General features: G+C 43.4%; 1 protein-coding gene across 3 annotated transcripts in view; it reads right to left on the minus strand.

The window, feature by feature from the left end:
* atrn (attractin) overlaps positions 1 to 25180 on the minus strand; it is a 415178-nt gene that overhangs the window by 262796 nt on the left and 127202 nt on the right. For all 3 annotated transcript variants that reach the window (XM_063047121.1, XM_063047122.1, XM_063047124.1), the window contains exons 5-6: positions 11891 to 12096; positions 5197 to 5359 (exon numbers count right to left, since the gene is read on the minus strand). In XM_063047121.1, coding sequence (XP_062903191.1) covers positions 5197 to 5359; positions 11891 to 12096 — 369 coding nt within the window. The remainder of the gene's footprint in view (positions 1 to 5196; positions 5360 to 11890; positions 12097 to 25180) is intronic.

The raw sequence follows: 25180 nt of genomic DNA on the forward strand, positions 1-25180 counted from the left end.
GGAATGGTGCAGTAATAACAGGGTTGTCATGATGAGGGATTTTAATTTCCCCAAAATTGATTGGCATCTCCCTACAGCGAGGAGTTTAGATGGGGTGGAGTTTGTTAGGTGTGTTCAGGAAGGTTTCCTGAGAGAGAATGTAGATAAGCCTACAAGAGAAGAGGCTATACTCGATCTGGTATTGGGAAATGAACCTGGTCAGGTGTCAGGTCTCTCAGTGGGAGAGCGTTTTGGAGATAGTGATCATAATTCTATCTCCTTTACCATAGCATTGGAAAGAGATAGGAACAGACAAGTTAGGGAAGTGTTTAATTAGAGTAAGGGGAAATATGCTATCAGGCAGGAACTTGGAAGCATAAATTGGGAACAGATGTTCTCAGGGAAATGTAAGGCAGAAATGTGGCAAATGTTCAGGGGATATTTGCGTGGCATTCTGCACAGGTACGTTCAATGAGACAGGGAACGGATGGTAGGGTACAGGAACCGTGGTATACAAAGGCTAGTCAAGAAGACTAGAAATCTAGTCAAGAAGAAAAGAAAAGCTTACGAAGGGTTCAAAAAACTAGGTAATGACAGAGATCTAGAAAATTATAAGGCTAGTAGGAAGGAATTTAAGAATGAAATTAGAAGAGTCAGAAGGGGCCATGAGAAGGCCTTGGCGAGCTGAACAAGTATGTGAAGAGCAACAGGATAAGACACAAGAGAATAGGACAAATCAAGTGTGACAGTGGAAAAGTGTGTATGGAACCGGAGGAGATAGCAGAGGTACCTAATGAGTACTTAGCTTCAGTATTCACTATGGAAAGGGACCCTGGCGATTGTACGGATGACTTACAGCAGACTGAAAAGCTTGAGCATATAGACGTTAAAAAAGAGCATGTGCTGGAGCTTTTGGAAAGCATCAAGTTGGATAAGTCACCGGGACAGGACGAGATACACCCCAGGCTACTGTGGGAAGCAAGGGAGGAGATTGTTGAGCCTCTGGCAATGATCTTTGCATCATCAATGGAGACAGGAGAGGTTCCAGAGGATTGGAGGGTTGCAGATGTTGTTTCCTTATTCAAGAAGGGAGTAGAGATAACCCAGGAAATTATAGACCAGTGAGTCTTACTTCAATGGTTGGTAAGTTGATGGAGAAGATCCTGAGAGGCAGGATTTATGAACATTTGGAGAGGCATAATATGATTAGGAATAGTCAGCACGGTTTTCTCAAATTTTTTGAGGATGTGACTAAACACATTAATGAAGGTAGAGCTGTAGATGCATTTTAGCAAGGCATTTGCTAAGGTACCCCATGCAAGGCTTATTGAGAAAGTAAGGAGGCATGGGATCCAAGGGGACATTGCTTTGTGGATCCAGAACTGGCTTGCACACAGAAAGCAAAGAATGGTTGTAGATGGGTCATATTCTGCATGAAGGTTGGTGACCAGTGGTGTGCTTCAGGGATCTGTACTGGGATCGCCTGTCTTCGTGATTTTTATCAATGACCTGGATGAGGAAGTGGAGAGATGGGATAGTAAATTTGCTGATGACACAAAGGTTGGGGGTGTTGTGGATAGTGTGGAGAGTTATCAGAGGTTACAGCAGGACATTGATAGGATGCAAAACTGGGCTGAGAAGTGGCAGATGGAGTTCATCCCAGATAAGTGTGAGGTGAGGTGAGGGAGCTAGGGCTTTACTCTTTGGAGAGAAGGAGGATGAGAGGAGACATGATAGAGGTGTACAAGATAATAAGAGGAATAAATAGAGTGGATAGCCAGCACCTCTTCCCCAGGGCACCACTGCTCAATACAAGAGGACATGGCTTTAAGGTAAGGGGTGGGAAGTTCAAGGGGGATATTAGAGGAAGGTTTTTTACTCAGAGAGTGGTTGGTGCGTGGAATGCACTGCCTGAGTCAGTGGTGGAGGCAGATACATACTGAAGTTTAAGAGACTACTAGACAGGTATATGGAGGAATCTAAGGTGGATGCTTATATGGGAGGCAGGGTTTGAGGGTCGGCACAACATTGTGGGCCCAAGGGCCTGTACTGTGCTGTACTATTCTATGTTCTATGGTTCATTTTGGTAGGTCAAATATGATGGCAGAATATAGTATTAATGGTAAGACTCTTGGCAGTGTGGAGGATCAGAGGGATCGTGGGGTCCGAGTCCATAGGACACTCAGAGCTGCTGCGCAGGTTGACTCTGTGGTTAAGATAGCATACAGTGTATTGGCCTTCATCAATCATGGGATTGAGTTTAAGAGCCAAGAGGTAATGTTACAGCTATATAGGACCCTGGTCAGACCCCACTTGGGAGTACTGTGCTCAGTTCTGGTCACCTCACTACAGGAAGAATGTAGAAACTATAGAAAGGGTGCAGAGGAGATTTACAAGGACGTTGCCTGGATTGGGGAGCATGCCTTATGAGAACAGGTTGAGTGAACTTGGCCTTTTCTCCTTGGAGCGACCGAGGATGAGAGGTGACCTGATAGAGGTGTATAAGGTGATGGGAGGCATTGATCGTGTGGATAGTCAGAGACTTTTTCCCAGGGCTGAAATGGTTAACACGAGAGGACACAGTTTTAAGGTGGTTGGAAGTAGGTAGAGAGGAGATGTCAGGGGTAAGTTTTTTTATGCAGAGAGTAGTGAGTGTGTGGTATAGGCTGCCAGCAATGGTGGTGCAGGCGCAGACAACAGGGTCTTTTAAGAGGCTCCTGGATAGGTACGTGGAGTTTAGAAAAGTGTTACTATGGGTAACCCAAGGTAATTTCTAAACTAAGTACATGTTTGGCACAGCATTGTGGGCCAAAGGGCCTGTATTGTGCTGTAGGTTTTCTATGTCTATGTTTCTGTGTCCCTTGTATATTCCAGGTATTATTTAAAACAGGGGTCCCCAACCTTTTTTACGCTGTGGACAGGTTTCATATTGACAACATTCTTGCAGACAGGCCGACCCGCGGGGGGGGGGGGGGGAGGGGAGGGTTGCCAACAGACAAGAGTAGTAGTCAAATACATTGTGTTTACCCCGAGAAAGACTACAATGACCATGAAGCCTTGCGTGGGCACCAGTGTGCATGCGTGACTTGCACATGCGTTTACCTGCCGATTTTTTTCTATAAATTGTTTTTGGCGATTCTGTTTGGGGGGGGTGAGGGGGGGGGTTAATCATGACCGGAATATAGGTGATAAGTGGCTAATACACTCAATTTCATTTCTAAAAGGGTTTATCTAATGAATTTAGTATTAAACACACAGTGCATATTTTCCTCGCATGAATACAGTGATAAGTCAATTATCAGGGGAGGACAGGGGAGCTTGAAGTGTTGAACGAACTTCCAGTAGAAGTGGTAGAGGCAGGTTCAATATTATCATTTAAAGAAAAATTGGATAGGTATATGGACAGGAAAGGAATGGAGGGTTATGGGCTGAGTGCAGGTCGGTGGGACTGGGTGAGAGTAGCATTCAGCACAGACTAGAAGGGCAGAGATCGCCTGTTTCTGTGCTGTAATTGTTATATGGTTATATAAGTCAGTAGCATCATTACATTTAAGTAACGTTTGGATATTAAACACACAGCACATATTTTCCCCGTATGAACATATCAAATCATTGCAACGCACCAATATCGCTGAATCATTGGGAGCCCTGGGTTGAACACTTGTTTCCCTGCAACAAGACGGTCCTATTGAGGGGTGATGGGAGACAGTGGTACTCGAAGGGGGTTCCTTATGTCCAGTCTATTCCGCAATTTAGTTTTCGTTGCATTCATTGCAGAGATATGTTGGAAAGGAAGCAAGGTTTTCAGTGCTTTCCTGGCTATCTCAGGATATTTAGCCTTGACTTTGATCCAGAATGCCGGCAGAGATGTTATGTCAAACATACTTTTCAGCCTGCCGTCATTTGCAAGCTCGAGGAGTTGATCTCCATCCCGCGCTGACACGGATGATGCGCGGGTAATGACCTCGCATGCGTTCAAGCTCAACAGTGCATGACAGGAAATGAGAAAAGGTGCAGCTGACTCATATTGCCAAATCATATCATTTTCTCGCGGCCCGGTAGCACATGCTTTGCGGCCTGGTACCGGTCCATGGCCCAGTGGTCGGGGACCGCTGATTTAAAAGATACAAGTCAATACATTAACTAAATCAGCAAATGTTATTACTGTTATATCAAGCAATCTGCTGGAGGAACTCACTGCGTCCTCCAGCAAATTGATTGTTGCTCCAGATTTCAGCATCTTTCTGTGTCTGGAGGATACAGCATTACCAACAAACCATTTAGAACTAGAAAGCAATGCCAGCTCAAGAATGGTATCCAGGAACAGTATCTGGAAGGAAACAGGCCAGTTCGTGCTGACTAACTGTTTCACTATTTAAGCATCAGGGATTCCCCAGGTTTATGTGAACCCAATCATTCCAAGATTCTTCCACTCATTCAGGAAAGCTATCATCTGCACTCTGCTCCAGATGATATCTAGCACAACATCTGAGGCTTCCCCCTTTGTAGTAGAAGCATTGATAGCATTTAAAAAATGAATTATCTTCATTTTGTTTTATGCTTTTTAAATTATTTGCATTTTAACATTTAAATTTTACTTCAATTTTAATAGTCTTTTAATATCTCTGAGATACTTCAAACCTATTAAATTACTATCTGAAGCACTTTCAACCTGGAGCGTTGATTGGTCAAGATACAGAAGGTATGGAGGACAGCAGGCGGGAAAACCACATTAGAAAGATCAGGCTTATTATTTCCCTCAGAAGATAGAGCCACATTGGTTCCTTCAATATAAAACACACAAATCTATTCTGCAAAAAAAAAAATTATACAGGCAAGAGAATTGAGCAGGACTAAAAGTTGTAGCAAAGTTTTGTAGGTGTGACTAACTTTCAGTAGAACAGTACAATATTCAGAATAACATTGAAGGAACTGAATTTAGCGGACACGTCTTCAGTAAAACAATAGCAGGAAGAACAACGGCAGAAGTACTACCTTACTTTCCCTTTTCTATTTTCTAGTTATGATTTATAATTTAAATTTTTAATATTTACTATTGATTTGTACTCCAGGGAGCACAAAGCGCAGAATCAAATATCGCTGTGATGATTGTATGCTCTAGTATAAATTGTTTGGCGACGATGAAGTATTTTAGCAGGTTAACTTGATATCAACGAAGCAATTCATCCCAGCTAAGCATGGATTTGCTCTACTTACGCTGCAACCATCTGGTACTCCGAGTAATTGAACACATAACCTCCAATAACCCACATGACATTGTCACTAACAACAGCCTTGTGGGAAGCCCGGGCAAGCATCGGAACGTCATATTCTTCCCTTTCCCAAAATGACGCATTAGCTGTAAGCGAGCAGTCAGGGCCTGAAAGAAATAAAATTATTTCTCACTTTTTACTCATCTTCTGGAGTCAACTGCAATCATAAATTAAATATGTACATAAATTTCAAAACTGAATCAGACTTAGATTACACATATCCACAACATTAGAAACACACACAAAATGCTGGAGGAACTCAGCAGGTCAGGCAATATCTATGGAAATAAACAGTTCAAGCTTCAGGTTGAAACACTTCTTCAAGACTAAAAAGGAAGGGGGAAGATGACAGAATAACACTACATTAGTGTTAAAAATTAAGAAATAGTTTATGGATTGATAAAGAACAAATCACTGCCAGCAGTAACATGTTATACAACCTCTTTATACACTGCGGCCAAAAATCACAATAACCAACACCAAAAATCCAACACTTTTGTAAGCAATATACAGAAGGCATATTTGTAATTTATTTCCACCCATTACTGTTTTACTATTTATTGGCAATCAAGGAGAGCTTTAAAACTCACATAATCATTAAACACATTGTGATGATAGAGGAAAACATAATGAACTCACTGAAACTAACACCAAATTTCAGTGATTATTTTGGTTGCTGTGTCAAACAGGCTTTGGATGAACTGAGTGATGCAATCAACGGGCATGAAATAGCACATCCTGATGCCTTCCCCATCATTTTGGGGGCGGGGGGGGTCTTTAACCAGGCCAGCTTGATAAAGTCACTAAATAATTATCAACAAATCACTTGTAGTACCAGAGGAACCAACACACTGCACCACTGTTACACCACCATCAAGAGTGCTTACAATGCTATGCCACGACCACTCTTTGGAAAGTCTGATCACCTGGCTCTTCTTCTACTCCCTGAGCATACGCAGAGACTGAAGACTGCAGCACCAGTAGTGAGGACCAAGAAGGTACGGATGGGGAGGCGCAGGTTGCTTACATGACTGATTTGAATTGGTGTACTGGACGGGGTTGTATTCACCTTCAAGTCTGGATGAGTATGCCACAGTCATCAGCGACTTCATTCAGACCTGTGTGGATGAGTGTGTACCTACGAAGCTTACTGTACATTCCCAAACCAAAAGCCATGAATGAACCAGGAGGTATGTCATCTTCTGAGGGCTAGATCTGTGGCATTTAAGTCTGGCAGCCCAAGTCTGCACAAGAAAACCAGGTATGACTTGCAGAGAGCTATTCAAAGAGCCAACAGACAACTCCAAAGGAGATCGGAGACAATGTCGGATGCACATCAACTCTGGCAGGGTTTGTAGGTCATTACGTCCTACAAAGTAAAACCCAACATCATGAATGACAGTGATGCTTCACTTCCAGACGAGCTTTTTATGCAAGCTTTGAAAGGGAGAATAAAACTACAGCTATACGGATCCCTGTAGCATCCAGTGACCCTGCGATCTCTATCACAGAGGCCCTCCTCTTGTCTTTCAGGAGGGTGAACCCTCACAAGGTTGGAGTTCCTGACAATGCTCTAAAAACTTGTGTCAACCGACCTGCAGTGGTATTCAAAGACATTTTCAATCACTCATTGCTAGGGTTTGAAGTCCTACCTGCTTCAAAAGGGCAACAATTATACCAGTGCCCAAGAAGAGCAGCAAAAGCTGCCGTAACAACTATTGCCAGTAGCATTCACATTAAATGCTTTGAGAGGTTGGTCATGACTCGGATCAACTCTCATCTCAGTAAGGACATGGACCCACTGTAATTTGCTTATCACCACAATAAGTCTATAGCAGACACGATCTCAATGGCTCTTCATGCAGTCTTGGAACATCTGAGCAATATAAAATTCCTATGTCAGGATGCTGCTTATTGACTGTAGCTCAGTGTTTAACACCCCCATTCCTACAGTCCTGACTGAAAAGCTGCAGAACCTGGGCCTCTCTGCCTCCCTCTTCAACTGGATCCTTAACTTTCTAAGCAGAAGACCACAATCTGTGTGGATTGGAAATAACGTCTCCACCTCGCTGACAATTAACACTGGCACACCTCAGGGATGTGCGCGCAAACCACTGCTCTACCGTATGGCTCGGCATAGCTCAAATTTCATCAGTAAACTTGCTGATGAAACAACCATTGTTGGCAGAATCTCAGATGGTAACAAGAAGGTATACAGGAGCGAGATATACCATATAGTTGAGTGGTGTCATAACAACAACCTTGCACTCAACCATAGTAAGACTAAAGAGCTGATTGTGGACTTCAGAAACAGCAAGACGGGGAACACAAACCAATCCTCATAGAAGGATCAGAGGTGGAGAGAGTGCAATTTCAAGTTACTGTGTGTTGGTTCTCTGAAGACCTAACCTGGTCGTTACATAGTGATGCAGTGATAAAGGCAGGACAGTGGCTGTATTCTATTAGGAGTTTGAGGATATTTGGTTTGACACCTAAAACACTCAAAAACTTCTGGAGATGTACTGTGGACGGCATTCTGACTGGCTGCATCTCCTTCTGGTATGGGGGAGGGGGGGCTACTGCACAGGATCAAAGTAAGTTGCAGAAAGTTGTAACTTTAGTCAGTTCCATTATGGGTTCTAGCCTCTGTAGTATCCAAGACACCTTCAAGGAGTGGTGCCTCAGGGTGATGGCACCTATCATTAAGGACCTCCACCACCCAGGGCATTCCCTCTTCCCTCTTCTCATTGTACTGTCAGGGAGAAGGTACAGAACCCTGAAGGCACACAATCAGTGATTCAGGAATATTTATTTCTGTTTTTGCATTATTCTTTTAAATTTAACTATTATATATATGTGTGTGTGTATGTGTGTATATATATATATATATATACACACACATACATTTAAAAGTAATTCAGTTCTTTTTTTCTATATTTATCATGTATTGCAATATATTGCTGCCACAAAGTTAACAAATTGCATGATATATGCTGGTGATATTAAACCTGATTCTAACTTAAGGATCAGGGCAACATTGTGGGCCAAAAGGCCTGTACTGGGTTATATTGTTCTATGTTGTATGATCAGGGAATATGTTTAAAGACAGCGCCTTTTGAAAGTATTCCGTGCCCCCAGCCCTCAGTTCACATAAATATGTAATACAAACAGAGATTTTATCATTTAACTGAAAAAATTTTTTGTGAATCACATGCTCCTTTTTTCACAGTAGAACTCAAAAATAGGAAAATTGTAAAGCATGAAAAACTAAAAATACAAAACTGAAATGTCAGCAATTCAAAAGCATTTATCCCCCTTTGCTCAGTACTTAGCTGAGTGACATCTCACAGTTATTACAGCCAGTAGTCTTTCTGGACATGTCTCTATTAGCTTTGCACACATGACGGAGCAAAATTTGCCCAGACGTCTTTGCAAAATTGGTCAAGCTGTACCAGGTTAGTTAAGGGGCACTAGTAAACAGCAAACCTGAGATCTTGCCTGATTTACTTAATCAGGTTCAGGTCAGGACTCTGGCTGGGCTACTCAAGGACATCAATTTTCTTCATTTGAAGTCTCTCCACGGTTGCTCTGGCAGGTCGTTGCCTGCTGAAAGACGAACTTCCTCCCGAGTTTAAGCTTTCTGGCAGAGGCTCTCATGTTTTTATTCAGGATCTCTCTGTATTTAGCGGCATTCGTCTTCCCATCAATCCTGACCAGATTTCTAGTCACTGCTGCGAAAAGCTTCCCCATAGCATGAGGCTACCTCCACCATACTTTACATTAGGGATAGAGTTACCTGGCTCTTGTGAAGTATTAGATTTAAGCCACATGTACCTCCTAGTGTTGATGCCAAAAAAGTTCCACTCATCTGACCACTGCGTTCAGACAAATGCAACGTTGCCATTTATTTCAAGAGGAATAGAATATAAAAGCAAGGAGATAATGCTGAGGCTTTATAAGACACTAGTCAGGCCGCACTTGGAGTATTGTCAACAGTTTTGTGCCCCATATCTCAGAAAGAATGTGTTGTCATTGGAGACAGTCCAGAGGAGGTTCACGAGGATGATTCTAGAAATGAAGGGGTTAACATATGATGAGCATTTGGCAGCTCTGCGCCTGTACTCATTGGAATTTAGAAGAACGCAAAGGGTATCTCATTGAATCCTACCAAATGTTGAAAAGACTAGATAAAGTGGACATGGAGAAGATGTTTTCCATGATGCAGGTATCCAGAACTAGAAGGCTCTGCCTCAAAATTGAGGGGCAACCTTTTAGAACAAAGATAAGGCAATTTTTTTTTTAGCCAGTGAGTACTGAATCCGCAGTCTCTGCCATAGACTACGGTGGAGACCAAGCACGTGGTTATATTTAAAGCGGAATTTGATAGTTTCATGTTTGGTAACGGCATCAAAGGATATGGCAAGAAGGCAGGTGTATGGGGTTGAGTAGGATCCAGTATCAGATATGATGAAAGCGGACTCCATGGGCTGAATGGCTTGATTCTGTTCCTATGTCTTATGGACCACTTGACCTTCTTCCACATCCTTGCAGTATCTTCTAAGTGGTGCTTTGCAAAGTCTTTACAGGCAAGGATATGCTTTTTACTTAGCCAGGTCTTCCTTGCCACTCCTCCATAAATACCCTTTTTGTGCAAGACCTTAGAGATGGTGGACCAATGAACTTCATCTCCGGTTGCAGCCACTAACTTCTGCTGAGTGACAGAAGGTGACAAAGCAGCCGCTCTTACAAGTGCCATTCTTCTCCAGCAGCTAAGTTTAGAGGGGTGGTCTGAACTAGGCAGTGTGGCTGCGGTTTCTTATTTTTTCCACTTTTCATGATGCACTACACTGAGTTCCCAGTACGTTCAGTACCTTTGAGACGTCCTTGTACCCTTCCCGAGATCTGTACTTCTCTATTATCATTTCCCTGATTTGTCCTGAATCCTCTTTTGTCTTCATTTTTGGTTTGTCCTGTTGAAAATCTATCATATTGTTGGACCTTACAGAGAGAGAGAGTATTTATTCAAGTGATCCTCCAATTTTCTACCTCAACAAACTGGGTGAGAGTTGGTAAGGTAATACAAGTATTGCACCTGAGGAAAGTTAGCTTAATAATTACAAAGGGTATGACACTTTTTCAGCCTCACAATTTTGGTTTTTAATTATTACTAAATTGTTGGTTTTTGGCATGATGCAAAAAGTTATGTTGATTAGCTCAAAAAATTCTTACTTCAAATTTAGAAAATGGACCAGTAAAATCAACTGAATTGAACTGATTTGAATTGAATGATCTTTATTGTCATTATACATGGGTACAATGAAACTCTTAACAACAGGAATTCTGCAGATGCTGGAAATTCAAGCAACACACATCAAAGTTGCTGGTGAACGCAGCAGGCCAGGCAGCATCTCTAGGAAGAGGTGCAGTCGACGTTTCAAGCCGAGACCCTTCGTCAGGACTAACTGAAGGAAGAGTGAGTAAGGGATTTGAAAGTTGGAGGGGGAGGGGGAGATCCAAACTGATAGGAGAAGACAGGAGGGGGAGGGATGGAGCCAAGAGCTGGACAGGTGATAGGCAAAAGGGATACGAGAGGATCATGGGACAGGAGGTCCGGGAAGAAAGACGGGGGGGGGGGGACCCAGAGGATGGGCAAGGGGTATATTCAGAGGGACAGAGGGAGTAAAAGGAGAGTGGCCTCCCCCTCGTACCTCATCTGTTACTTATTTTTATACACACATTCTTTCTCTCACTCTCCTTTTTCTCCCTCTGTCCCTCTGAATATACCCCTTGCCCATCCTCTGGGTACCCCCCCCCACCCCTTGTCTTTCTTCCTGGACCTCCTGTCCCAAGATCCTCTCGTATCCCTTTTGCCTATCACCTGTCCAGCTCTTGGCTCCATCCCTCCCCCTCCTGTCTTCTCCTATCATTTTGGATCTCCCCCTCCCCCTCCCACTTTCAAATCCCTTACTCATTCTTCCTTCAGTTAGTCCTGACGAAGGGTCTCGACCTGAAACGTCGACTGCACCTCTTCCTAGAGATGCTGTCTGGCCTGCTGCGTTCATCAGCAACTTTTATGTGTGTTACAATGAAACTCTGTTTGGTTTCCTCTCAGGCAATTAAATAAAGCGGGAGATAAAAACAAGACAGTAATAGAAAAACAGTATTAAATAGATAAGTAGCAGAAAATAAGTTGCAGCAGCACCATAATATCACAGTAATGCACAAAGTGCCGTTAGTTCAAGTATTTGAGTCCTTGTGTATGCATGTGTGTGCTCAGTTTCAGTCATTGTTCTGTGGGAGTGGTGTGATGGAGGCCACAGCTCTGGGATAGAAGCTGTTCCTCAGTCTATTTGTTCTGGCTTTTAGTGTCCTGAACCTTTTGCTGGACAGCAGCGGGTCAAACAGGGAGTGGCCAAGGTGTGTTGTGTCTCTGGTTATGCTGATTGCTTTCCTCCTGAGTCTGCTGGAATAGATGGTGTCGGCCTGCTTCTGAAAGAGCCCTTGCAGAAATGATGGGTCAAATACTACAAGTCACTGTAGTTATTAACAGGCAACTGGTTCATAGCTCAGCAAAAGCCACCATCTTCAATGAAATTGGTTGGATAAGTTATTGTGAGAGGAATCAGTGAAAAACTCACCTTGCCACCCATCGTAGCATATACAAGCTTTTGTATCATTCAAGTCACAGTTACCACGATTTGGATATCCACAATCACTTAAGCAGTAAGATATATCACATGATTCTCCTTTCCAATGTTCTTCACACAGACATTGCACAGTGGTATTGTCCGCTCCTTCCACACATTTTCCATGTCCTGAACAGTTGTTTGGGCAAGAGTTGATGCTATTCAAAGAAAGTAAATTAAACAGTATAATTATAATTGAAAAGCAGAATAAACTCAAAAGACTAAAGAGACTATAAGATATAGGAGTAGAACTACACCGTTTGACCCATCATGTCTGCTCCACTATTCAATCATGGCTGAATTATTTTCCCTCTGAATGATATTCTCCTGCCTTATCCCTATAATCTTTGATACCCTTGGTTAAGGGGGAAAATAATTCAGCCATGATTGAATATTAACCTCCACATTAAATATATACATTACACAATATCATTGCAGAAGATGTGGCCTGGACTGAGCATGCAAGTACAATTACAAAGAAAGCAAGGCTCAGGAGTCACACTACCAGATTCAGGAACAACTATTACCCCTTAACTATCAGGCTCTTGAGCAAAAAAGGATAACTACACTCATCTACTGAGATGTGCCGACAACCAATTACCACACCTTAAGGACTCTTAATCTTCATGCTCTCTTTATTTATTGTGATCCATTTATATTTGCATTTGCACAGTTCGTTGTTTTCTATGCTCTTGCTTTCTGATCCTGTTTACAGTTACTATTCTACAGATTTGCTGAGAGTGCCCACAGGAAAAGGAATCGCAGGGTTGTATGTGATGACATCTATGTATTTACTTTGAACTTGGAACTTCACTTGCCCCATCACTGAACTATTCCCACAACCTATGGACTCACTTTCAAAGACTCTTCATGTTCTCAATATTTATTGCTTATTTATTTATTATTATTATCTTTTTCTCTATTGGATTTGCAGTTTGCTGACTTTTGCATATTGGTTGTTTGTCTGTCCTGTTGGTGTGGTTTCCCATTGATTCTATTATGGTTCTTGGATTTACTGAATATGCGTACAAGAAAAGGAACCTCAGGTTTACATATGGTGACAAATATGTACTTTGGACTTTGACTTCACCTCCACAGCCATCTGTGGCAATGAATCGCACAGATTCACCACCCTCTGACTAAAAAATATGTTCTAAAGGGACATCCTTGAATTCTGAGGCTGTGCCCTCTGCCCTGGACTTCCCAACTATAGGAAACACCTTTTTCACATCCACTCTCTCTAGACCTTTCAATATTCAGTAGGTTTCAATGAGATATCCTCTCAACCTTCTAAACTCTAGTTTAGGCCCAGAGTACAGGCCCAAAGTCCTCAAATGCTCCTCATGCATCAATTCTTTCTTTCCTGGGATCATTCTCATGAACTTCTTCTAGACCAGGGTTTCCCAAGTTTTTTGTGTCATGGACCAATACCATTAAACAAGGGGTCCTTGGATCCTAGTTTGGGAACCCCTGCTCTCGACCCTCTCTATTACTAACACATCATTTCTCAAACACGGGAAATTCTGCAGATGCTGGAAATCCAAAGCAACACACACAAAATGCTATAGACAATAGACAATAGCCAATAAGTGCAGGAGTAGGCCATTCAGCCCTTCGAGCCAGCACCGCCATTCACTGTGATCATGGCTGATCATCCACAATCAGTATCCAGTTCCTGCCTTATCCCCATAACCTTTGATTCCGCTATCTTTAAGAGCTCTATCCATCTCTTTCTTGAAAGCATCCAGAGACTTGGCCTCCACAGCCTTCTGGGGCAGAGCATTCCATACACCCACCACTCTCTGGGTGAAAAATGCTGGTGGAACTCAGGGCGTCAGACTGCAACTATGGAAGTAAATAAACATTCAACATTTCTGACATAGAGACTTCCTCCAGATCTTACTTCTTAGATGTGGGACCCAAACTCCTCAAATATACCAAATACAAACCAATGCCTTATAAACCTTCAACATTACATCCTGGCTTTTATACAGTCGGCCCTCTATACCTGAAAGTTCCGCATCCGCAGATTCAACCAACCGCGGATCGGGATCATAAAACAAAAACGGAAGTTCTCTCTCCAGCACTCGTTGTTTGAGCACTGTTCGTCTCGCGTCTCATTCAGTCACTACTTGTGTTGTGTACACCCTTTGTTTCTGTGAAAAAATGCTTTATACTTTATTGTCGCCAAACAATTGGTACTAGAACGTACAATCATCACAGCGATATTTGATTCTGCACTTCCCACTCCCTGGATTACAAATATTAAATATTATAGAGACTACTAGACAGGTATATGGAGGAATCTAAGGTGGGGGCTTATATGGGAGGCAGGGTTTGAGGGTCGGCACAACATTGTGGGCTGAAGGGCCTGTACTGTGCTGTACTATACTATGTTCTACATTTTGGTAGGTCAAATATGATGGCAGAATATAGTATTAATGGTAAGACTCTTGGCAGTGTGGTGTTAAAAATATTTTAAAATAGTAAAAATTAGTAAACATTAAAATTGTAAATTATAAATCATAAATAGAAAATAGAAAAATGGAAAGTAAGGTAGTGCAAAAAAACCGAGAGGCAGGTCCGGATATTTGGAGGGTACGGCCCAGATCTGGGTCAGGATCCGTTCAGCAGTCTTATCACAGTTGGAAAAAAACTGTTCCCAAATCTGGCCGTACGAGTCTTCAAGCTCCTGAGTCTTCTCCCGGAGGGAAGAGGGACGAAAAGTGTGTTGGCCGGGTGGGTCGTGTCCTTGATTACCCTGGCAGCACTGCTCCGACAGTATGCAATGTAAAGTGAGTCCACAGACAGAAGATTGGTTTGTGTGATGTGCTGCACCGTGTTCATGATCTTCTGCAGTTTCTTTCGGTCTTGGACAGGACAACTTCCATACCAGGTTGTGATACACCCGAGAAGAATGCTTTCTACGGTGCATCTATAGAAATTAGTGAGGGTTTTAGGGGACAGGCCAAATTTCTTTAGTTTTCTCAGGAAGTAGAGGCGCTGGTGGGCTTTCTTGGCAGTGAACTCTGCTTGGTTGGACCAAGTCAGGTCATTTGTGATATTGACCCCAAGGAATTTAAAGCTGTTGACCTGTTCCACTTGCGCACCACTGAAGTAAATTGGGTTGTGCAGTCCGCTACTCCTTCTGAAGTCAACAACCAATTCCTTCCTCTTGCTGACGTTGAGGGATAGGTTATTGTCTTCACACCATGCCACCAGGTTCTTAATTCTTAAAATGGCTCCTAAAAAGCAATTGGTGGTCAAAGCAATTCCTCAAAGGCTAAGAAGGAGCGTAAAGTACTGTAATCTAGAGATGATTAGAAGTATTATTCGTTGTTTGAGCATTGTTTGCCTCACGTCTCGTTCATTCACTACTTGTGTTGTGAGTGAGAGGAAGGAGTTTAAAGCTAGTAAGGGATGGCTAGCTAGCTACGTAAAGCACTACAGCCTCAAAAAATTAAAGATCACTGGATAATCGGCATCGGCTAATACCGAGGCAGCATCAGTGTTCCCAGAAGAGCTATGATGGTTGCACCTGTACTGAACATGTACAGACTTTTTTTCTTGTCATTATTCCCTTAAGAATACAGTATAACAACTATTTACATAGCATTTACATTGTATTAGGTATTATAAGTAATTTAGAGATGATTCAAAGTATATGGGAGAATGTTCATAGGTTATATGCAAATACTTCGCCAGCTTGGTATCAGCTCCTCCCTCTGCAATTGGACCTTGGACTTTCTGACTAACAGGCCCCAATCTGTTAAATTAGACCACCTCTCCCTGAATACTCACCCTGAATACTCACCTCTCCACTCTCACCCTGAACACTGGCGTGCCTCAAGGCCGTGTGCTGAGCCCTCTTCTGTACTCCCTTTTCACCTATGACTGCGTCCCTGTACACGGTTCTAACTCCATAATCAAGTTCGCAGACGACACCACAGTGGTTGGCCCCGATCAGAGGGGATGATGAGACGGCCTACAGGGACGAGGTCCAGCACCTGGCCGCGTGGTGTGCCCATAACAACCTGGCCCTGAACACCCAGAAGACCAAGGAGATTATTGTGGACTTCAGCGTGTGGTGAAAACTGCCCAGCAGATTAATGGCACCCAATTGCCCACCATTGAGAACATTTACCATAAACACTGCCTGGGCAGGGTGAAAAGCATTATCATGGATGCATCTCAACCTAACCATGGACTTTTTAACTCTCCTCCCATCTGGTAGGCGCTACAGGAGCCTCCGCTCCCGCACCAGCAGGCACAGGAAGAGCTTCTTCCCTGAGGCTGTGACCCTGCTGAACTTCACATCACAGCGCTAAGCAGTATTGCACCCACATTAGACTATCTCAGTACTTTTAAATTTGTATGCTGTAGCACTTACTTTTTATTCACAGTTATTTTGTAAATAATACTATTCTTTTGCACTTCTGGTCAGATGCATTTCATTGGCTTTGTATCTGTACTTGGCTCAATGACAATAAAGTTGAATCTAATCTAATACGGGACTTGAGCATCCATGGAATTTGGTATCCGTTGGGGGGGGGTCCTGGAACCAAATCCCTGGGGATACGGAGAGCCGACTATTCTTGTCCTCTTGAAATGAATTCCATTTGCTTTCCTTACCACTGACTTGACAGGCAAGTTAACCTTTAGGGAATCCTACACAAAGACTCCCAAGTCCCTTGGCCCCTCCAATTTTAGAATTTGCTGCTTCCTTAGAAAATAATCTAAACTAAAGTTTTAAATATTAATTATTATGTTATTCATTGTCCTGAGAAACTCAAACTCTGAATCCTTTGGAACTATTGGTCCAAATAACTCATATTTTGTTTGTAGGTTGAAAGGTAACTCATCAGTTTGAAAAGGCACTATGAAACTTGGAAAAGGAAAAAGACAGCCATTTCCCAGCTTCACATTGTTTTTTTTTGCCTGCATTAGCTGACTGCTGCTCAAATAGCAACAAGATAGCAAATTTTAGTCTCTTTATTTTCTTTGTCCAAGTAGATTTCTGTGATCTTAAATGCCATAAAATTAGATCCATTTAACAAATGCTGTTAAAATCAACTGTCAAAAGCCTTGTAAAGTGTTTAAAGACTTCGATGTATAAGTGTTGGGTGCCATATTACTTAAAAATGATATTTAAATTCCATATTTATTTACATCTCTCAATGCATTCTTCCTTGGCCTTGATCATGTTTTTCCTGATCTTCTTGCAGCTCTTTTTGTAAACTACAGCTCCTGTTGTTGTCTTCTTTGTTTTCTCCAGGTCTCTTCTGGTGTCACACATTTCCAGGATCTCCTCTGTTACCTAGCGTTTTTCCAATGCGTTTTCCAAGTATGTCATTGGTTGTTTATGTCATCACTTCATTGAACTTCGCTGTTAATGTTTCAAAATCTTCGTCAAGCGTCAGCAATGGTACAAATTTTCCTCCAGCTGTAGCTTTTCAGATTTTTGGATCATTTGGATCTCTTCTGGGGAAGGTGGGACCCATACAGATTGGATGGGTTACACCTGAACTTGAGGGGGAGTAATATCCTTGCATGTAGGTTTCCTAGCATGGTTCGGGAGGGATTAAACTAATTTGCAAGGGGGATGGGACCCGGAGTGATAGAGCAGTGGAAGAAGTGCATGGAGTAAAGTCAGATCTAACAGATAAAGAGGCTTTGAGGAAAGAGGAGCAGAATAAACAGCGTAAAGGTAGTAAGGTAGAAGGGCTAAAGTGTGTGTACTTCAATACAAGAAGCATCAGGAATGAAGGTGATGAACTGAGAGCTTGGATACATACATGGAATTATGATCTAGTGGCCATTACAGAAACTTGGCTGGCACCAGGGCAGGAATGGATTCTCAATATTCCTGGATTTCAGTGCTTCAAAAGGGATAGTGGGGGGGGGGGAAGGGGAGGAGGAGTGGCATTACTGGTCAGGGATACAATTACAGCTACAGAAAGGGTGGGTAATATAGCAGGATCCTCTTTTGAGTCAGTATGGGTGGAAGTCAGGAACAGGAAGGGAGCAGTTACTCTACCGGGGGTATTCTATAGGCCCCCTGGTAGCAGCAGAGATACCGAGGAGCAGATTGGGAGGCAGATTTTGGAAAGGTGCAAAAATAACAGGGTTGCTATCATGGGTGACTTTAACTTCCCTGATATTGATTGGCACCTGATTAGTTCCAATGGTTTGGACGGGGCAGAGTTTGCTAAGTGTGTCCAGGACGGATTCCTGTCACAGTATGTTGACAGACCGACTGGGGGAATGCCATACTAGATCTAGTATTAGGTAACGAACCGGGTCAGGTCACAGATCTCTCAGTGGTGAGCATCTGGGGGACAGTGACCACCGCTCCCTGGCCTTTACCATTATCATGGAAAAGGACAGAATCAGAGGACAGGAAAATTTTTAATTGGGGAAGGGCAAATTATGAGGCTATAAGGCTAGAACTTGAGAGTGGAAATTGGAATGATGTTTTTGCAGGGAAATGTACTATGGACATGTGGTCGATGTTTAGAGATCTCTTGCAGGATGTTAGGGATAAATTTGTCCCGGTGAGAAGATAAAGAATGGTAGGGTGAAGGAACCATGGGTGACAAGTGAGGTGGAAAATCTAGTCAGGTGGAAGAAGGAAGCATACGTGAGGATTAGGAAGCAAGGATCAGATGGGTCTATTGAGGAAAATTGGGTAGCAAGAAAGGAGCTTAAGAAGGGGCTGAGGAGAGCACGCAGGGGGCATGAGAAGGCCTTGGCGAGTAGGGTAAAGGAAAACTCCAAGGCATTCTTCAATTATGTGAAGAACAAAAGGATGACAGGTGTGAAGGTAGGACCAATTAGAGATAAAGATGTGCCTGGAGGCTGTGGAAGTGAGCGAGGTCCTCAATGAATACCTCTCTTGAGAGGGAACTTGATGACGGTGAGGACAATATGAGTGAGGTTGATGTTCTGCAGCATGCTGATATTAAGGGAGCGGAGGTGTTGGAGTTGTTAAAATACATTAGGACAGATAAGTCCCCGGGGCCTGACGGAATATTCCCCAGGCTACTCCACGAAGTGAGGGAAGAGATTGCTGAGCCTCTGGCTAGGATCTTTATGTCCTCGTTATCCACGGGAATGGTACCAGAGGATTGGAGGGAGGTGAATGCTGTCCCCTTGTTTAAAACAGCTAGCAGAGATAGTCCAGATAATTATAGACCAGTGAGCCTTACGTCTGGGGTGGGAAAGCTGTTGGAGAAGATTCTTAGAGATAGGATCTATGGGCATTAAGAGAATCATGGTCTGATCAGGGAGAGTCAGCATGGCTTTGTGAAGGGCAGATCGTGTCTAATAAGCCTGATAGAGCTCTTTGAGGAGGTGACCAAGCATATAGATGAGGGTAGTGCAGTAGATGTGATCTACATGGATCTTAGTAAGGCATTTGACAAGGTTCCACATGGTAGGCTTATTCAGAAAGTCAGAAGGCATGGGATCCAGGGTGGTTTGGCCAGGTGGATTCAGAATTGGCTTGCCTGCAGAAAGCAGAGGGTCGTGGTAGAAGGAGTACATTTGGATTGGAGGGTTGGAACTGGTGGTGTCCCACAAGGATCGGTTCTGGGACCTCTACTTTTCATGATTTTTATTAACGACCTGGATGTGGGGGTAGAAGGGTGGGTTGGCAAGTTTGCAGGCGACACAGAGGTAGGTGGTGTTGTGGATAGTGTAGAGGATTGTCGAAGATTACAGAGAGACACTGATAGAATGCAGAAGCGGGCTGAGAAGTGGCAGATGGGAGTTCAACCCGGAGAAGTATAAGGTGGTACACTTTGGAAGGACAAACTCCAAGGCAGAGTACAAAGTAAATGGCAGGATACTTGCTAGTGTGGAGGAGCAGAGGGATCTGGGGGTACATGTCCACAAATCCCTGAAAGTTGCCTCACAGGTAGATAGGGTAGTTAAGAAAGTTTATGGGGTGTTAGCTTTCATAAGTCGAAGGATAGAGTTTAAGAGTCGCGAAGTAATGATGCAGTTCTATAAAACTCTGGTTAGGCCACACTTGGAGTACTGTGTCCAGTTCTGGTCGCCTCACTAGAGGAAGGATGTGGAAGCATTGGAAAGGGCACAGAGGAGATTTACCAGGATGCTGCCTGGTTTAGAGAGTATGGATTATGATCAGAGATTAAAGGAGCTAGGGCTTTACTCTCTGGAGAGGAGGAGGATGAGGGGAGACTGATAGAGGTATACAAGATATTAAGAGGAATAGATGCAGTGGACAGCCAGCACCTCTTCCTCAGGGCATTACTGCTCAATACAAGAGGACATGGCTTTAAGGTAAGTGGTGGGAAATTCAAGGGGGATATTAGAGGAAGGTTTTTTACTCAGAGAGTGGTTCGTGCGTGGAATGCACTGCCTGACTCAGTGGTGGAGGCAGATACACTAGTGAAATTTAAGAGACTACTAGACAGGTATATGGAGGAACTTAAGGTGGGGGGTTATATCAGAGGCAGGGTTTAAGGGTCGGTACAACATTGTGGGCCAAAGGGCCTGTACTGTGCTGTAATATTCTATATTCTATGTTCTATTGTTGTGGCTCTCGATCCCAGATCAAAACCAGTTCTGCAACGATCTGGCTAAGCAACACACACAAAATGCTGGTGGAACGCAGCAGGCCAGACAGCATCCATAGGAAGAAGCACAGTCGACGTTTCAGGCCGAGACCCGTCGAAAGGTCTCGCCCACGAACGTCGAATGTGCTTCTTCCTATGGATGCTATCTGGCCTGCTGAGTTCCACCAGCATTTTGCGTGTGTTGCTTGAATATCCAGCAGCTGCAGATTTCCTCGTGTTAACGATCTGGCAGTGATGTATTCCACTGGGTGCAAGCCAGGTCCAACACCATAATGCCTTGTGCCCTTCAAGGGTGTTTGCAAGCATCATGTTGTTGTAGCTGACGAATTCAAGTAGGCAAAATCCTCGCTCGTTGGTTACAGCATTACAGGAGGGCTGCAGAATTCCTTCCAGTCTTTCAGTGCTTCTGCACCCACATTGGCATTCCAGTCCCCCTGGATGATTAGAATGTCCCTTTTGTCTACCTTGTCAATAATGCCCTAGAGTTGGGTGCAGAATTCCTCCACTTGGTCATCTTCATAGTCAGTTGTTGGTGCGTACACCTGTATTACTATGATATTGAAAGGTGCTGCTCTCAGGTGAATGGAAATAAGCCTGCTGGATACTGCGTGGCACCTGAGTACTGAGTTTTTGATACTCTTGTTGATAAGAAACCCTACACCATTGGCATGTTTGTCAAATTCTCCACTGTAGTATAGTATATGGCCTTCCTCAGTAAGATGTTCACCAAGGTTTTTCTCACCTAACTTCACAGAGCCCCAAGATGTGCCAGGGACACCTCTCTAGCTCATATGTGAGATCCTGCAGTTCCCTTGCTTCAGTAAGAATGGATTAAGAGACAGTGCACAGAAATAGAAGATAGCCTGAACAAGAACAACACCAGGCGAGCATTTCAAATTGTGAGGTATCTCACTGAACAGAGACGGTCACGAGTCAGCACAATCCAAGACAAAGAAGGAAACTGTCTCACAGAAGATGAAGACATTCTCAACATAGAGACTGAGTATTGTTCAGACCTCTACAATCAAGGAAACGACAGCCAGGAATCGCCAAACGACGATGACTTTCCAATTCTGCAGGAAGAAGCAGAAGCAGACATAAAATTGTTGAAGAATGGGAAAGCTGCAGGAATAGCCAACATCCCGGCTGAGCTGATCAAACAGAGAGGAGAAAAAGTGAAAGACATCCTCACCAATATCTGCAACAAAATCTGGCAGACTGGGGAATGGCCAACATCCTGGACAAAATCTCTCATCATCACTCTCCCCAAGAAAGGCAACTTACAACAGTGCCAGAATTACAGAATCATCATCAGCCATGCATGCAAAGTGATGTTGAAAGTCATCTTGCAGACTCAAACCACAGGCAGAAGAAATAATCGCCAAAGAGCACACTGGATTCAGAAGTGATAACAGAACAGATATCCACCCTCCAGGTACCGTGCAAGAAATACAACCAACATCAACAGGACATTTTCCACGTATTCATAGACATCAAGAAGGCATTTGATAGGGTGTGGCTTGATGCACTCTGGGCCACAATGAAGAAATAGATCATGGGCCAGAAACTGACCCAAACCATCAAGCAGCTCCACATCAAAGCTAGGAGTGCAGTACTTGTTCAAGGCACAGTTGGAGAGTGTACCACACATCAGCTGGAGTCTGACAAGACTGTCTCCTTTCACCTGTGCTGTTCAACATTTTCCTTGAGCAAATAATGACAGATGACCTGGAAGACCATAATGACACAGTCGGCATCGGAGGACAGATCATAACCAATCTCATGTTCACCAATGACATTGATGGGTTGACAGGAAGTAAGGATGAACTGGCCTGCCTTGTGAACTGGCTGGACGATACATCTACCAGATATGGCATGGAGACCAGCACCGAGAAACAGTGAGGAGCCAGGCATTAGAAATTAGATGCTTCAGAAGGCTCCTCGGCATCTCCTATACAGATCATGTTTCAGACAACAAAGTATAAAGAACCATCACCCAGCGAAGATCTACTGTCCACAGTAAAGAAGAGGAAACTGAGATGGTATAGCCACATAATAAATCAAGTGGACTCGCAAAGACCATTCTTCAGGGAACAGTACAGGGGAAAAGTGAAAGGGGCAGACCGAGGAGGAAATGGACAGACAACATTGCAGAGTGGATCAGAGAGAGCTTTGTCACAACCCAGGCACTCGCCCACAACCGTGAGAGATGGAGGCAAATGGCTCATCTGTACAGCATCTCTATGACCCAGAGGGGTTATAAGATCAGTAACCATAACCATAATTTATTTATGGTACTTAGAATCTATCCTTTATCACCCCTAAACTGAGATGGTAGTTAGGAATGTGTTGAGAATCACAAAGGCTAATACTTCCTCAAAGCTATTAATGATCCAATTTTTTTTTTGTCAATGACAATCTGGTAGTTTTATTCTCATTCCTGGGTGTAGCTTCTTTAAAATCTCCAAGATTAATTACTTAATGCCCAACAGCTTTGTTGGAACTTGAAATTGATTAATGGATTGGTCCAGTACTCAAGTTATCAACTTGATAACTATTCTATGTATTCCCCTCTTCATTTCACCAGGATAACATCAATGAGAAACAGCAACACAGATCCACCCCAAGTTATAGCAGGGTTCCTTTCCTGTGAGCAATTCACAAACCGGACTGTTTGCAAGTTGCAAGTGCAGCCACAAACTCAATTCCCAGGTGACAGAAGATGCCTGAAACCCTATTTAGACGAATGATGGGAGAATCGCAATGAAACCTATAGAATATGGGACGTGGATTTGAAGAGGATGTTTCATGTGGGGGCGGGGGGGGGTCTAAGACCAGAAGGTGCAGTCTCAAAATGGAAGGATGTCCCTTTAGAACAGAGATGAGGAGAAATTTCTTTAGCCAGAGGGTAGTGAATCTATGGAATTCATTGCCACAGATGGCTGTGGAGTCCAAGTCACTGAGTGTATGTAAAGCAGAGGTTGATAGGCTCTTGATTAGTAAGGGCATCAAAAGTAATGGGGATAAGGCAGAAGAATGGGATTGAGAATGATAAAATGGCAAAGCAGTCTTAGTAGGCTGAATGGCCTAATTCTACTCCTATGTCTTATGGTCTCCGAAATATTTATTTACAGGTATGGGCTGTAAGAAAGGTGGGCATTTTGTAACCTGGAGAGAGCATATAGTCTGGCATTGTTGTGGGGAGCAGGCAGGCTACTGCACAGGATCGAAATAAGCTGCAAAAAGCTATAAAATTAGCCAGCTCCATCATGGGCATTAGCCTCCATAGTATCATGGTCATCTTCAAGGAATGGTGCCTCAGAAATGTGGCATCCATCATTAAAGATCTCCAGGACATGCCCTCTTCTCATTATCACCATCAGGACGGAGGTACAGAAGTCTGACGGTACACGCTCAACGATTCAGGAACAGCTTCTTCCTCTCTCCGGTTTCTAAATGGCCACTGCCGGTGATATTAAACCTGATTCTGAGACTACTTCCACTTAAAAAGAAAACCAAACAGAGTTTAATCACAGATCATTAATGATCTGCACATAAGATTTGGCCATGAGCAATTTAAATGCCATAAAGAATAACTACTCACCATAAACTAATTTGAGCATTTACTATTACTAAAATACTTGTATACCATTATAACTAATCAATAAGTGAAGAAAATGCAAGTAGTAATAATTGTCATTTGGCTTGGCTTGGTTTGTCACCTAAAACACTCGAAAACAGATGTGCTGTGAAGAGCATTCTGGTTGGCTGCATCACTGCTGGGACCACTGTACAGAATCGAAAGAAGCTACAGAAAGTTGTAAGATTAGTCAGCTCCATCTTGGGTACTAGCTTCTGTAGTATCCAAGACATCTTCAAGCACCGCTTCCACAGAAAGGCAGCGTCATTCATTAAGGAGCCCCATCACCTAAGACATGCTTTCTTCTCATTGTTACCATCAGGAAAGAGATATAGAAGCCTGAAGGCACACAGTCAGCGATTCAGGAACAGCTTCTTCCCCGCTGTCACCTGGTTCCTAAATAGACACATGAAGCCAAAACAGGAGCCCCTCCTTTACTCCCTGTATACCCATGACTGTATCGCCACCCACAGCTACAATCTGCTAATTAAATTTGCCAACAACACTACATTGATTGGCTTTATCTCAAACAATAACAAGGTCACCTAAAGAAGTCATCTCTCTGACACAGTGGTGTCAAGAAAACAACCTCTCCCTCAATGTCACAAAAACAAAGGAGCTGGTTGTGGATTACAGGAGGAATGGAGATGGGCTAACCCCTATCGACATCAATGGATCTGGGGTTGAGAGGGTAAACAGCTTCAAGTTCCTCAGCATCTACATTACCGAGGACCTCACGTAGTCTGTACACACCAGCTGTGTGGTGAAAAAGGCACAACAACACCTCTTTCAGTTCAGACGGTTCGAGAAGTTTGGTATGGGCCCCAAATTCCAAGCGCTTTCTACAGGGGCACAATTGAGAGCATCCTGACTGGCTGCATCACTGCCTGATATGGGAGCTGTACTTCCCCTAATTGCAAGACTCTGCACCGAGTGGTGCGGACAGCCCAACGCATCTGTAGTTGTGAACTTCCCATGATTCAGCACATTTACGAGGAC

Source organism: Mobula hypostoma, chromosome 4 (assembly GCF_963921235.1).
Source record: "Mobula hypostoma chromosome 4, sMobHyp1.1, whole genome shotgun sequence".
NCBI classification, from domain to species: domain Eukaryota; kingdom Metazoa; phylum Chordata; class Chondrichthyes; order Myliobatiformes; family Myliobatidae; genus Mobula; species Mobula hypostoma.